We start from the raw sequence: 12,700 nt of genomic DNA, 5'->3' as shown, positions 1-12,700 counted from the left end.
TGACAGTAACATATTTAAACTACCCTAATTCTATATAAATCAATAAAAGAAACAAAAGACTCTAATAAACAGACAACTATATTACAAAACAAAAAAGAGAAAAATGGGTAGAAATGATCACTTGCAATGAGAGAAGAGCAACTTACAATAAAAAAAAACCACACTTTTTAAATCTGTAAATTAAGGGACTAAAAATTAGTAATACTTGATTGTAGAAGGACATTAAGATGAATACTGACGAAGTGCTGGAAAAGCCATTTTGGTGCAAATTAGAAATACATCAAGAGGCTTTAGGTGTTCATAACCTTTGACTCAGTAGTTTCATTGACAGGAATCTTTAGTAAGGAAAAAAAAATTAAAATGTGCACCCAAAAAACCCCACAAAAATCTACTACCATATTACAGTAACAAAATATTGGGGGAAAAATTTATCCTAAAAGTTGACCATTAAACCCATATAAGAGAATCCCATGCATCTGCATGGTGCTTATGAAAATTATAGTAACACTGAGAACATGTTATCTTTTCTTAAAACAGAGTATGAAATTCTATACATTATACGACCACCTTTTACAAGAATAAGATGCAAGGGAAAAGGGTCAGAAGGAGATTACTTGGTGGTTGAGTCTCAAAGGGATTTAAGGAATTAAGAAAAAAAAAATTTGGTTACAAAGGAAGGACTGAGCACATGTATTTATCTCCATTTACTCCTGAAAAATTACAATAAAAGTTTATCTTTTTTAAGGTACAAATCACTAAGGGCAAAAAATAAATATAAATAGATAAATAAATGAATAATTTAAAAAACACACACAGAAGAGACAACTGAAACGTAATTTTGGAACAGAAATCAGAGGACAGTGAGGAAAACTGGGAAGCAAGCCAATTAACATCACAGAACCCCCAAGTGTTTCATGAACAAGTACCTCCGCAGGCAGGGGTAGAGGTTGAGTCCAAAGTAGCAAGACTGGGTGAAGGTCTATGTAGGAGGCACAGTTAGACCTTGGGGTTCCCTCTTGACCTCTGCTCAGCCAGGTGACTATCTCCTTTCCCCCCAACAATAGACTAGAGGTTTATTTTCTCAAGAGAGTGAAACAGAGGTGCACATGGAGAAAGACAAAGACACAAGAACCTGATTGAATCCGAAGGGGATTAAGTTTAAGTTTACTGAGCCTCTAGCCCTTTCCCCCCTTCCCTTCCAACTTCCAGATCACCAAATATCGCCAAGGCTGCCTACCCAAGTAATGTTCCAAACAGCCTTTTGGTGTCCCAGTCTTCACTATGAGCAGATGCCAAGGATCACCAGATATCTGAGAAAACCATCAAACAACAGAAAGGTTGGAAGGCAATGTTGAGGAAATCCCACAAACACCCACCACACCCAGGACACATGAAAGAAACAGAAAAGAAAGGAAACTACAGGACAAGTCTAGGACAGGACGTTATCCCACCGAGTAACAAACATCCTGGGGGCGGGGGAGAGGAAGTGAAAGGTACCCCTTGCGGTGGATGAAGACAGATCTACACCCAAGTGCATCACTGTGAATTTGAAATTCCACAACACTGAGGTCAAAGAAGATTCTATACGCTTCAGAAATGGAAAAGAAACCTTTCAAATATAGGATCAAGAACTGAGACAGCAGCCAGCTTCTCCGCAGCAACACTGACAAAAACTGTGGAAAACAAAGTGACTTCCCACTTAGCCAGACTGGTAGAATATAGGAAAACAACAACAATGACAAATTCTGATATTTAAGGACTCAGTTTCCTCCCTTATATTCTTTCTCTGGAAGCTACCCTCCAATAAACTGAGGAGCAAAATTACAAAGAGCAAGACAGAGGATTCACATAATCCCATCTAAAAGCAAGAGGAAAGCAGCCTTTGGGACCCAGTCAAGAGAGATCCTAAAACAACAGCTGTGAAGCAGCTCTACAGCACTGTTCCAGTCTCTAGAAGAATCTTCAACAGGATGAACTGTATAAAGGAGATTTACACAACTAGGTAAGTGTTTGGGGACTGAGGAACACTTAGAATACCAGATGACCGAAAGAAGACAATTACTAATTGTAAGACAAACAACACAAAGAGAAAAGCAATCATCTTCAATTAGGTGGCTCAGCTCTCCGCAGTATTTACGTGTCAGTGACAGCACGACAAACATGTTATTTCGAAATATGGAGGTGAGCACCACAAGAAATGAGCTAACATAGTTGAAAGCGGTCTCGAAGGAGCAGGAAAATAGAAGTACATAGGGACTGATTTCTTGTAACAAATTAAAACATGTACATGTGTAACTCTGACAGAACACAGGATTTAACATTTCTGGGGATCAGGCTTGCTGGATCAGGTATGCCTACACAAAACAAATTTTGAAACACCCACTACCCTGAAAAGACTCCCATAGTGCCTTTTACTCACCTAGATGTACCCTTCCAATAATCTTCTGGGTGCCCACTCCTTTGGCAATCCCTGCCCACCGACGGTCCACCAGCCGCATTATATTACACCTTTCTGCACAAGCTTGGCTCATAATAGTCATCTGGGCACCTGGAAGCAGAGGGAAACATCAGATAATAAAAATGAAATCCACGTTTGTGGGCAGATTAAAAACTGCAGCCTGAGGACAAGGCAGAAAGCAAGTAGTCCCCCAGGCTTTTGTCTGTGTACGATTATTCACACCTGGGTTAGTCTAGCCCTCAGCCGTTCTTGCCACACTTCATTCAACTTTCAGTTCCACACTGGTATCTGAAACACAGCGTAGAAACCTGATAGTGACGGAAAGAATATTTTGTTTGAATGTCTCGTTACATTTGTTTCATGAGATGATGTTTTAAAACGTTACCAACAGAAAGCAAAACTATCCGGAGAGGACTTCCAGAAAGTCAAACCACATCTACAGATGGAAATGTGTTAAGTGCTCAGTTAAGCACTCCTATACACTCAGGTCAATCTTCATCATGTATCTCTAAACATCCTATCAGATTATTTTTATTCCAATGTTGGGACTTTATAATTTACCATGTAAAACCCACCATCTCTCAAAAAAAAAAAAAAATTAAATCTGAACTCCCCATCTCTGCTCCAACAATCACACTCTGTTTCCTTTCAGGAAGAAGGCATTTAGGGTCTTTTCTCTCCTGGTTACGTGTATTCACCCACACAGCTGGAGCAGGCCCGCACAGGACACAGACACATCTCTGTTTTCACCTACAGCCCTAATCTCTCTCACAGATTCTGGTCTACATGCCCGTGTGCTCAACATTTCCATCTCAAAGCCAACAGGGCTATAAAGCTCTTTTCTCCCCCAGTAATTCTCACTTTGGATTTCTCTCTTTACCAAGGGAATTACTTTCTTAAAACATAACACCGTTCACTTGTGACTCCTCTTTTTTAATTTTTTTTTTTATGTTTATTTTGTTTTTGAGAGAGAGAGAGAGAGAGCGAGCATGAGCAGGGGAGGGGCAGAGAGAGGGGGAGACACAGAATCCGAAGCAGGCTCCAGGCTCTGAGCGGTCAGCACAGAGCCCGACGTGGGGCTCGAACCCACGAACTGCAAGTTCATGACCTGAACTAAAGTCGGATGCTCAACTGACTGAGCCGCCCAGACAGCCCCCGTGACTCCTCTTCCTTTAGCCTTCCCCTCGCTCTCTTTTTTTTATTTTTAAAGTTTTTATTACTATTTTTTTAATGTTTATTTCTTTTTGAGAGAGGGAGAGAGACAGAACACAAGCAGGGGACGGGCAGAGAGAGAGGGAGACACAGAATCGGAAGCAGGCTCCAGGCTCTGAGCTGTCAGCGCAGAGCCTGACACGGGGCTCGAACCCACGAGCCATGAGATCATGACCCGAGCTAAAGTCGGGCGCTCAGCCGACTGAGCCACCCAGGCGCCTCAGCCTTCTCCCCATTCTCAAACTCTGCTCCAACCCTGTGAGTAAGTTTTATGCAATTTCTATTTCTGACCTTCCTTCTTCTAACTATAGCAATCGGCCTAGCTCACACCCCATTCCCCTTGCTTCTCTGGTTTCCAAACCACTCTGTGGATGCATAATTTAAAGCAAGGAAATAGTCCTGCCCCTGAGGGGTACAGAATTCTCCAGATCTGTAACTATCTTTGGTCTTCCTCAAATAATCGTCTTCTTCAGACCACTTATTCCTCTGCTCACAAATCCTCCATGGCTTCCACTCTTTAATAAGATTAGCCTCCAGCTACACTGTCACAGCTTCACAACCTACCTCATCCTGGCCAAACTACTTCCTGCTGCAATAGACTGAGTATCTGTGTCCCTGCAAAGTTCCTATGTTAAAACCTGACCCTCAACATGATGGGATTAGGAGGTGGGGTCTTTGGGAGGTGATTAGGTCACAAGGTGAAAGTCTCAGGAATGGGCTGAGTGCCCCGGCACAGGAGACCTCGGACAGCTCCCTCCCCCTTCCTGCCACGTGACGGCACAGCCAGAAGCGAACATCTGTGAATGAGGAAGCAGGTCAGCAGACGCTGGACCTGCCTGCATCTTCACGGTGGATTTCCCAGCCTCCAGAACTACGAGAAATAAATCTGTGTTGTTTATAAGCCCCCCAGTTGACAGTATTTTTATAGTAGCCCAAACAGACTCAAATATCAGACTTCTACTCTGACTGTTCAAAACCCTCCAATTTGACAGGAGGAAATTGTTCCCTTTGCCTCTTACTCGTGCTGACCCTCCTGCAGAGCGCCCCCTGCCTTCACTTTCTCTGATTTCCACTTACACTTTAAGACCAAGCTCAAAACTGTCCTTACCCAGTGAGTTTTCCTCTCCTTCAGTTCCAACACTCCCTGTTTGCATTACTCATTAGGCACCTTACACTTTATGGACACTGAAAGCTCTTGGCACTAGAGGAAAGTTAGATTCAAGAAGGCCCAGCAAAAGTGAAGGAAGAGAAAACTGGAGAAGGCAACTTTCCTCTTTTCTTCCCCTCTCCTCACTCTACCCCACAGAAGCTGTTTACTGATGTAAAGTAAGCAAGCCCAACACGAGAAGGGTCCCTTTCACCACTCCCCTGCCTTCTCTCAAGCCTCGGCTTGAAGCCCCATCCTCTTGCTCATGGAGACAGCTCAGTTCAAAGCCATGCCTGAGCACCCCAGTCGTGGTGCGAATGTGGTCTCGATGTGTACCCAACACGCGTCGGATTTTTGCTGTTGTGGAATCTGCCATCAAACAGATCTGGGGCTGGGGGCGCCTGGGTGGCGCAGTCGGTTAAGCGTCCGACTTCAGCCAGGTCACGATCTCGCGGTCCGGGAGTTCGAGCCCCGCGTCGGGCTCTGGGCTGATGGCTCAGAGCCTGGAGCCTGTTTCCGATTCTGTGTCTCCCTCCCTCGCTCTCTGCCCCTCCCCCGTTCATGCTCTGTCTCTCTCTGTCCCAAAAATAAATAAACGTTGAAACAAAAATTAAAAAAAAAAACAACAAAAAAAAACAGATCTGGGGCTGGACCCACAGCCTCCTCCTCGTGACCCTGTCTAGCTGAAGAGGGACACCACCTCTCAACGTCTAAGCCTCCCTACCTACAAAATAGGGCTAATAGTCAAACACAGCTCACAGGGATTTCCTGAGGACTAACTGAAATTAAGATGATTTATATTAAGCACCTAATACGTTGCCTGGCATACAACAGAGGCTCAATAAATGCTGAGTGTGGTAATATTAGAGTCTCTTGGGTATTTGTCTCTCTCACTCACAGGAGCCCCATTAGGCTACAGTTGGTGAGTCTTAACTCCCACTCAGCACAAGTACCCTGCCTACGGCATTCAACAGACATTTTTAAACCGAATAATCGGCAAATTTGCTTCTCCCAAGAATGTATGCATCTCAAGGTACATAGTTTTTTTTTTTAAGTAGGCATCATGTCCAGTGTGGAGCCCAATGTCTGGCTTGAACTCACGACCCTGAGATCAAACCCTGAGCTGACGTCAAGAGCTGGACATTGAACCGACTGAACCACCCAGGTGCCCCCTCAAGATACAAACTCTTAATGACAACTGAAACCTAGCATGTGCTCAAATAATTGTGGATGAACAAACGGAGGAAAGTATTACTTGAGCAGAGGCTTCCACTACTCTAGGAACTCATCCTATCTTACAGCCTGAGGGAACTGCACAGAATGAAGACACATAAGACCGCTCAGCCATACCCGCACGGAGCTCTGTGCGATCTTACTGAGAAACAGAGCTATTACGGTGAGGAAAGGTGCCAGCTGGTACAGGGATTATCTGAATCCTCAAGTGGGAAACTCCCTGTCTCCTGACCTGGCTGTTAAGTTCTTTAAGGCCGAGGGCCCCGACACACACGCTCCCCCTCCTCGTCGTCCTGGCAAAGCGCTGGTGCACAGACCGTGCTGAAATATCTGCCTGACCTACGCTCCACGCAGCCGCTTCTTACAGCTCCTTCTGCTGAACCCATTTACTCCCAAATTTCCCACAGAGATATCCGAAAAACTCAGATGCCAAATAAGGGGAGGGAGGAAGTTAAAGGAGATCCTGCGAAAGACAAAACCAGTTAAGAAACGATTACGGGGGGCGCCTGGGTGGCGCAGTCGGTTAAGCGTCCGACTTCAGCCAGGTCACGATCTCGCGGTCTGTGAGTTCGAGCCCCGCGTCGGGCTCTGGGCTGATGGCTCAGAGCCTGGAGCCTGTTTCCGATTCTGTGTCTCCCTCTCTCTCTGCCCCTCCCCCGTTCATGCTCTGTCTCTCTCTGTCCCAAAAATAAATAAACGTTGAAAAAAAAAAAAAAAAAAAAAAAAAGAAACGATTACGGGTGCCTGGCTGGCTCAATCAGTAAAGCGAGTGACCCTTGATCTCAGGGTTGTGAGTTCAAGTGCCACGTTTTGGGGCATAGTTTACTTACTTAAAAAAAAAAAAAAAAAAAAAAAAAAGATTACAAAAATAAACCTGTGACAACAGACACACACAAAGCTTGGCAAGTGACATAACCCCCGGGCTGGTCAGGTGGCAGCCTGGAGGACTATTGCCATCTTTACCAGGGTTAAAGCAGAGTCTCCCCTTCTCCCTGTGTCAGGTCAGAATGTCGGACAGATGGACAAAGATAGAGACGTCACCTGAGTCAACAAAGGCTTTCACAGGATGTCCATTCACTTTGCAGTTAATATAAAGCATCACTACTTGGCCAAAACTTTCAGGAGCCTCTTCCATAGCTATTGTCATGTTTTCCTCGATGTTCTGTTGCCTGCAACAAACCAAGTAGAGCGAAATCATCATCTGTTTCAGAAGTCACAGTATTAAACACAGACAGGGCTTTCTCTTCCACAAGAGTGGCAGACGCAGAGACACAGATCTTTGTGAAGACCCTGATGAGCGAGACCACCACCCTTGAGGTTGAGCCCAGGGACACCAGTGAGAATGTCTAGGCTACAATCCGAGACCAGGAGGGCATCTCGCCTGAGCAGCGGCTTCTGATTTCCGTGGGCAAACAGCTGGAGGATGGCTACAATACCCAGGAAGAGTCCGCCCGGTGCTCGGTGCTTGGCCGGGGGGTGGCACCCTCCAGCCTTCCCTCCGCCAGCCGGCCCAGAAATACAACTGCAACAAGATACCTGCCGTGAGAGCTCTGCTCGCCTGCACCCCTGCACTGTCAACTGCCACAAGGAGTGTGGTCACAGCAATGACCTGCGCCCCAAGAGGAAGGTCAGGTAAGGCCCTTCCAGCGGCTCTTTGCCTGCGGGACGGCCCCCTGCCCGAACCCCAGAGCCTGTGTGCCTCAATAAAGTCTCCCTTTCACTGACTGAAAAAAAGAAACCACACACCAGATGTGTCCATATCTTTTGCCCCTATTATAGCAGCTGAGCCCTGGAAGTGGACATTGGCACTCTCCCCTGCAGCAGGTGAGGTAGTGAGATACAGCTGGCAGAAAATCTAAAGGCACACAAATTACTTTCACGTCAAACAGTTCTGCACCCTTTACAAGCTCAGATACGGGAAACTGAATCTCGAGAGAGTAAGAGTCAAAATCTTTTAATTCTGTAGAATGTCAGAATCTCGTGAATGCTTCCGTTTTCACGGGGATTTACTGGGTGTCTGGGTATGCGTCCTATGTCCAGTGTGTTAAAGACGGTTGGCAAAGGTAAAACACAGAGGTTTCTTTTTTTTTTTTTTTTAATGTTTATTTATTTTTGAGAGGGAAAGAGACGGAGTGCAAGCAGAGGAGGGGCAGAGAGGGAGACAGAATCTGAAGCAGGCTCCAGGCTCTGAGCTGTCAGCACAGAGCCTGACGCGGGGCTTGAACCCACGAACTGTGAGATCATGGCCTGAGCCGAAGTCAGACGCTTAACTGAGCCACCCAGGTGTTCCAAAACACAGAGGTTTCAACTGCCCTGCTGCACCCGCTGCTTCACCTCCAAGACTGGGTTTTCTACCTGTAAACGAGGGGGCGGACTCCTACTCCAGGACTGCTAAGAGGGATAAGGCATCTACGACACAATGTTACCAAAAGAGCAGATGCTGGGAAAACGCACACACCTCTTTAGCTACCTGGCTATCATTTGGAAAACCACACACACACACACACACACACACACACACACACACACACACCACAGTTCACTTGGTCCAGCAAACCATTTCTTCAAACATTAGACAGATTCTAATTCTTAAACGAGAAAGGGATGTAAAAGGGAGTTCCAGCTTACTTCTACATCTCCTGTCTCCGTTCCCAACCTCCTTTTAAAAACATCACCAAACACTACCAACATTAATGGAAACGAGGGCAGGCGCTGGGCAACGTACCCAAAGACTGAGATACTAACAGAACAGGGCCCAAGACTGGGGAGAAATTATAACCGCAGACGAGGGGCTAGCACATCACAGGCCGCCACCTGCAAACTTCTACGGGAGCGCAGCCACACCACTCAGTTCCATCCTGTGGGGTCGTCTATGGTCGCTCTGATACCGCGCTGGCGGACGGGAGTGCTGGTGGCAGAGACAGCACGGCCTGCAAACCCTACGATCTTCACGGTCCGGCTGTCTGTGGACGAAGTTTGCGGAGCCCTGTTGTAAACTGCAGTGCCTGTCCTTTTCGCGGTAATACTCCACCTCAAATGAACTGCTGGTTTTAGCAGTCATTCTGTAAAATGCATGAGACTTCTCAGAAAGTCCAAGGCACCCTCGTTTAATTTAGTTGGGGAAACATGCAAGCTATTATACTCCAATGTATACATATGCTGAGGAATCGCTGGTGCAACATACCAAATAAAACTTCAAAAGGCACTTGACAGAACTACACAGCTTTTCTCTTTTGTCACATTATTAAATTTAGAGATGAACTAAAATTAGTTGTATATTCCTGACCTTGCGTTGACTCCAACCAAGATAAATTTCAGCAAAACATCTTCTGAGATAATACCAGTCGCTTTGGCTATTCTGGGCTCCGTACGTATGTAGAGTCTCTTCAGAGGCACAAGGTCTTCTTGAAAAGACTGTACGCGTTTTCCCATTTCCTTAACCTCCCCGGGCCCCCCTCGAGCTACACAAATATGCCTCATCTCATGGCTACTCTGCCAACAGTGCAGGGTCAGGGTTCGGCTACGATACCCTCCCTCCCACCCACCACTCCTGCTCCTGGATGGAACACATCTATTTTTTTTTTTTTTTTTAGAGAGAGAGCGAGCACGCAAGACCACACGCACCACGTGTGGATTCTCACTTCTCTCTCATCACTCTATGGGAGAGACTTTACAGCTCTTACTTGAGACATTTCTGGTCCATAATCCTTCACTTGAGAAAGAGACAGACAGAGAAAGTGTGGCCCCAGGGGGGAGGGCAAAGTAGGGGCAGGGAGAGAGGGAGGGTGGGAGAAGGAGAGAAGAGAGAGAGAGAGAGAGACAGAGACAGAGACAGAGAAAGAGAGACTGTCCCAAGCAGGCTCTGTGCTCAGCACGGAGACTGACACAGAGCTCAATCCCATGACCCTGGGATCATGACCTGAGCTGAAATCAAGAGTCGGACATTCAACTGAGTGAGCCCCTGAACACATCTATTCTTGAGAATTATGTCAGGTTCCCTTACAACTGCAATGTGGTCAAGTTCAGAGAACACAAATTTCTTCCTATTTCTCTGGGTAGATTTAATTAGTGAGATGTTTTTGGTTTTTTTTTCCCCCAAAATATTCATATACTAATATACTGACGCAATTAATGGGGACACTTAATCAACAAGAACACAAGTGAATGGCTAAGGGCTAGCAACTGATTCCGGCATACAATTTAAATGTCCCTGATTTCAAACGTAGTCAGAGAAATAAAAGATAAAATAACCATTATCTGACTTCTAAGCTGACAGTATAATGTAATGACCAAGTCAGGCTTCATCCAAGTAACCAAAGATTATGACAAAGAACACAGTTCTTCTTAGCTATGCAGTGGTTCCCCCTTATCTGCAAGGGATACATTCCATGACCCCCAGCAGATGCCTGAAAACACAGACAGTACTGAACCCTATACATACTATGTTTTCTTATATATATACACACCTATGATAAAGCTTAATTTACCAGTGAGGCCCAATAAGAGATAAGCAACAGCAATAAAACAGAACAATACTCTGTGGCAAATGTTATGTGAACGTGGTCTCTCTCAAAATACCTTACTGTACTGTACTCACCCTTCTTGTGATGATGGGAGATGCTAAAATGCCCACGTAATAAGATGAACTGAGGCGGATGACACAGGCCTTGTGACACTGTCGGGCTACTACTGACCTTCCGAGGTACCTGCTCCTGGACTGCAATTAACCACGGGTAAGGTGAGGGACTACTGTGCCAAAGCCTTCACCGTTCGCAACAAACACGACATGGGGGTGGGGGGCAGCTGTGCTTTCATTCTAACGGACTGACCGCTGACCAGCATCGTTCTTGTGACTCATGATGTGACTGAGGCTGGCATTAGCACCATTATACCTGCTCTGGCCCCACCTCTTACGATGCTGATCCGTCTGGCTGACTGGGGAACGGAGCACAAGCCATCTGCATGTTTAAAGCTTCCTATGTGATGCTACCTTAGCCCCAGGTGCGAGCCACAGCATTAGGGAAACTGGAGCTGGAAATGTGTCTGGCAGTCTGTCTATCCACGGAGGCCAGCTCAAGGACTGCAGAAGGAGAACAGACCCAGGACTACAAGGGCCCATCCGTACAGGGCTCTCTAATCCAATCACGCTCAAGCCTGGGCTTAATTAGGGCTCGTGTATTATGTGTAAGGACTGAGATTCCAATCAGCCTGTACAGACAGCCTAACGGTCTCACCGAACTGCAGCTTGTGCGCAGTCCTGGGGTCGTCGACCCCAGGTTGATGGGCTTGCTCTAATGATGCACCGCAGGCTAGTCCGGGAGTCTTCATTAAAGTCCCCAAGTTAGGTACCCGTACTTTGTACCGCTAAATCCACACGTGAGGAGAACGGAAGAGGAGAGTGCCCTAAAAGGCTGAAATTACTATCTCACATACAAAACAAGGACGCGCTGCCTCAAAGTAGATGCCCGACTGATACCAGGTCACCTGGATTCTCTAAAGCTTGCTCTTTAGGCAAAGGGTCATTACCTTATATCTTCCTCTATTTTTGCCTGAGCTTCAAGATCAAAAGGGTCGGCAGAAAAGAGACGAATCCTTTCTTGCTCTCTCCGGGCTCGGTCCTGCTGCTGTCCCTCCAGGACCCTAGAAAATTTCTCTACAAAAACAACAAGGGGGACATCTTGAGTACCACGCTATTTCCATTCTCTGTTAGTACTTTTCCAGATCAAATCGCTTCTCAAAATACAACTATAAAAGACGCAGAAAGGATGCCTAAGAATTATTTTAAATGGGCAATTACATTTACTTGCTATTTGAGGCAAGACTACGTCCCCTAAGTTCAGTGTCAAGAAATAAAGTATTTTCAAAAGTCATTTATTCCGGTAAGAAATTATCCGTCACACTGTTTCTACTCAGAGGTAACAGCTTTTCAATTTAAATCAGCAGAAACAGCCATCTGTGTGGCAGATGAGTGACCCCACTCCTCTCCTCCCCGCTGCCCCCATTAACCTATTACGCAGAACTAAAACAGAGCGCGACCACAGGGCACGGAGCCAGTGGTGCCGTCGCAGCCCTGCGTGGGGACAGAGGGCAGCCACACCTGCAGCGGCACAGCACAAGGCGTGGGCATGACGAATCACCGTGTTGTGCCCCCGTGACTCTACCGCCAACACCGTGTGTCAGCTACGCTTCGATGAGAGACGACAACAAGACCCACAGGGCACTACAGCCCCGCTTTTCCTGCCACTCCCTTGAGAATACCCCCTGCTTAGACCAGGGACGTTACATGCAAACTATTGTCAGTCCACCTACAGGACCTCGTGAGTAACAGGCAGGAAAATGAGCAAAGAGAAAATACTGCTTGCTATAAAATGTATGTCACAAGAACCACCTTAGTCTCGCTGTTTCTTAAATGAGGGTGTATTTAAATGTATCAAGTTCTACGTGCCATCATCACGGTCTTTGGCGATTAGATATATTGCGGAAGAAATTAAAGACGCCAAGATAACGGTCATATGAACTATCAATACACACGACATGAAGGAATCTAAACCACATTAAGCTGACAAAAGAAGCCCGACATGAGAAGGGACGTACTGTGTGATTCCATTAACCCGGAGACTGAAAACACGGTTATCAGAACGGCAGTAGCC

At 46.1% G+C, this 12,700-nt stretch overlaps 1 protein-coding gene and 1 pseudogene across 3 annotated transcripts in view; one reads left to right on the top strand and one right to left on the bottom strand.

Annotated features, from left to right (window-relative positions):
• The window catches only part of DDI2 (DNA damage inducible 1 homolog 2), a 44,756-nt gene that overhangs the window by 20,063 nt on the left and 11,993 nt on the right, over nucleotides 1-12,700 (bottom strand). For all 3 annotated transcript variants that reach the window (XM_030327466.1, XM_032594198.1, XM_030327464.1), the window contains exons 4-6: nucleotides 11,577-11,703; nucleotides 7,092-7,219; nucleotides 2,420-2,548 (exon numbers count right to left, since the gene is read on the bottom strand). In XM_030327466.1, coding sequence (XP_030183326.1) covers nucleotides 2,420-2,548; nucleotides 7,092-7,219; nucleotides 11,577-11,703 — 384 coding nt within the window. The remainder of the gene's footprint in view (nucleotides 1-2,419; nucleotides 2,549-7,091; nucleotides 7,220-11,576; nucleotides 11,704-12,700) is intronic.
• Nucleotides 7,323-7,686, top strand: LOC115521302 (annotated as a pseudogene).

This window comes from Lynx canadensis, chromosome C1, assembly GCF_007474595.2.
Source record: "Lynx canadensis isolate LIC74 chromosome C1, mLynCan4.pri.v2, whole genome shotgun sequence".
NCBI lineage: Eukaryota > Metazoa > Chordata > Mammalia > Carnivora > Felidae > Lynx > Lynx canadensis.
The sequence above is the reverse complement of the archived record's forward strand: the minus strand, read 5'-3'. Positions and strand labels throughout refer to the sequence as shown.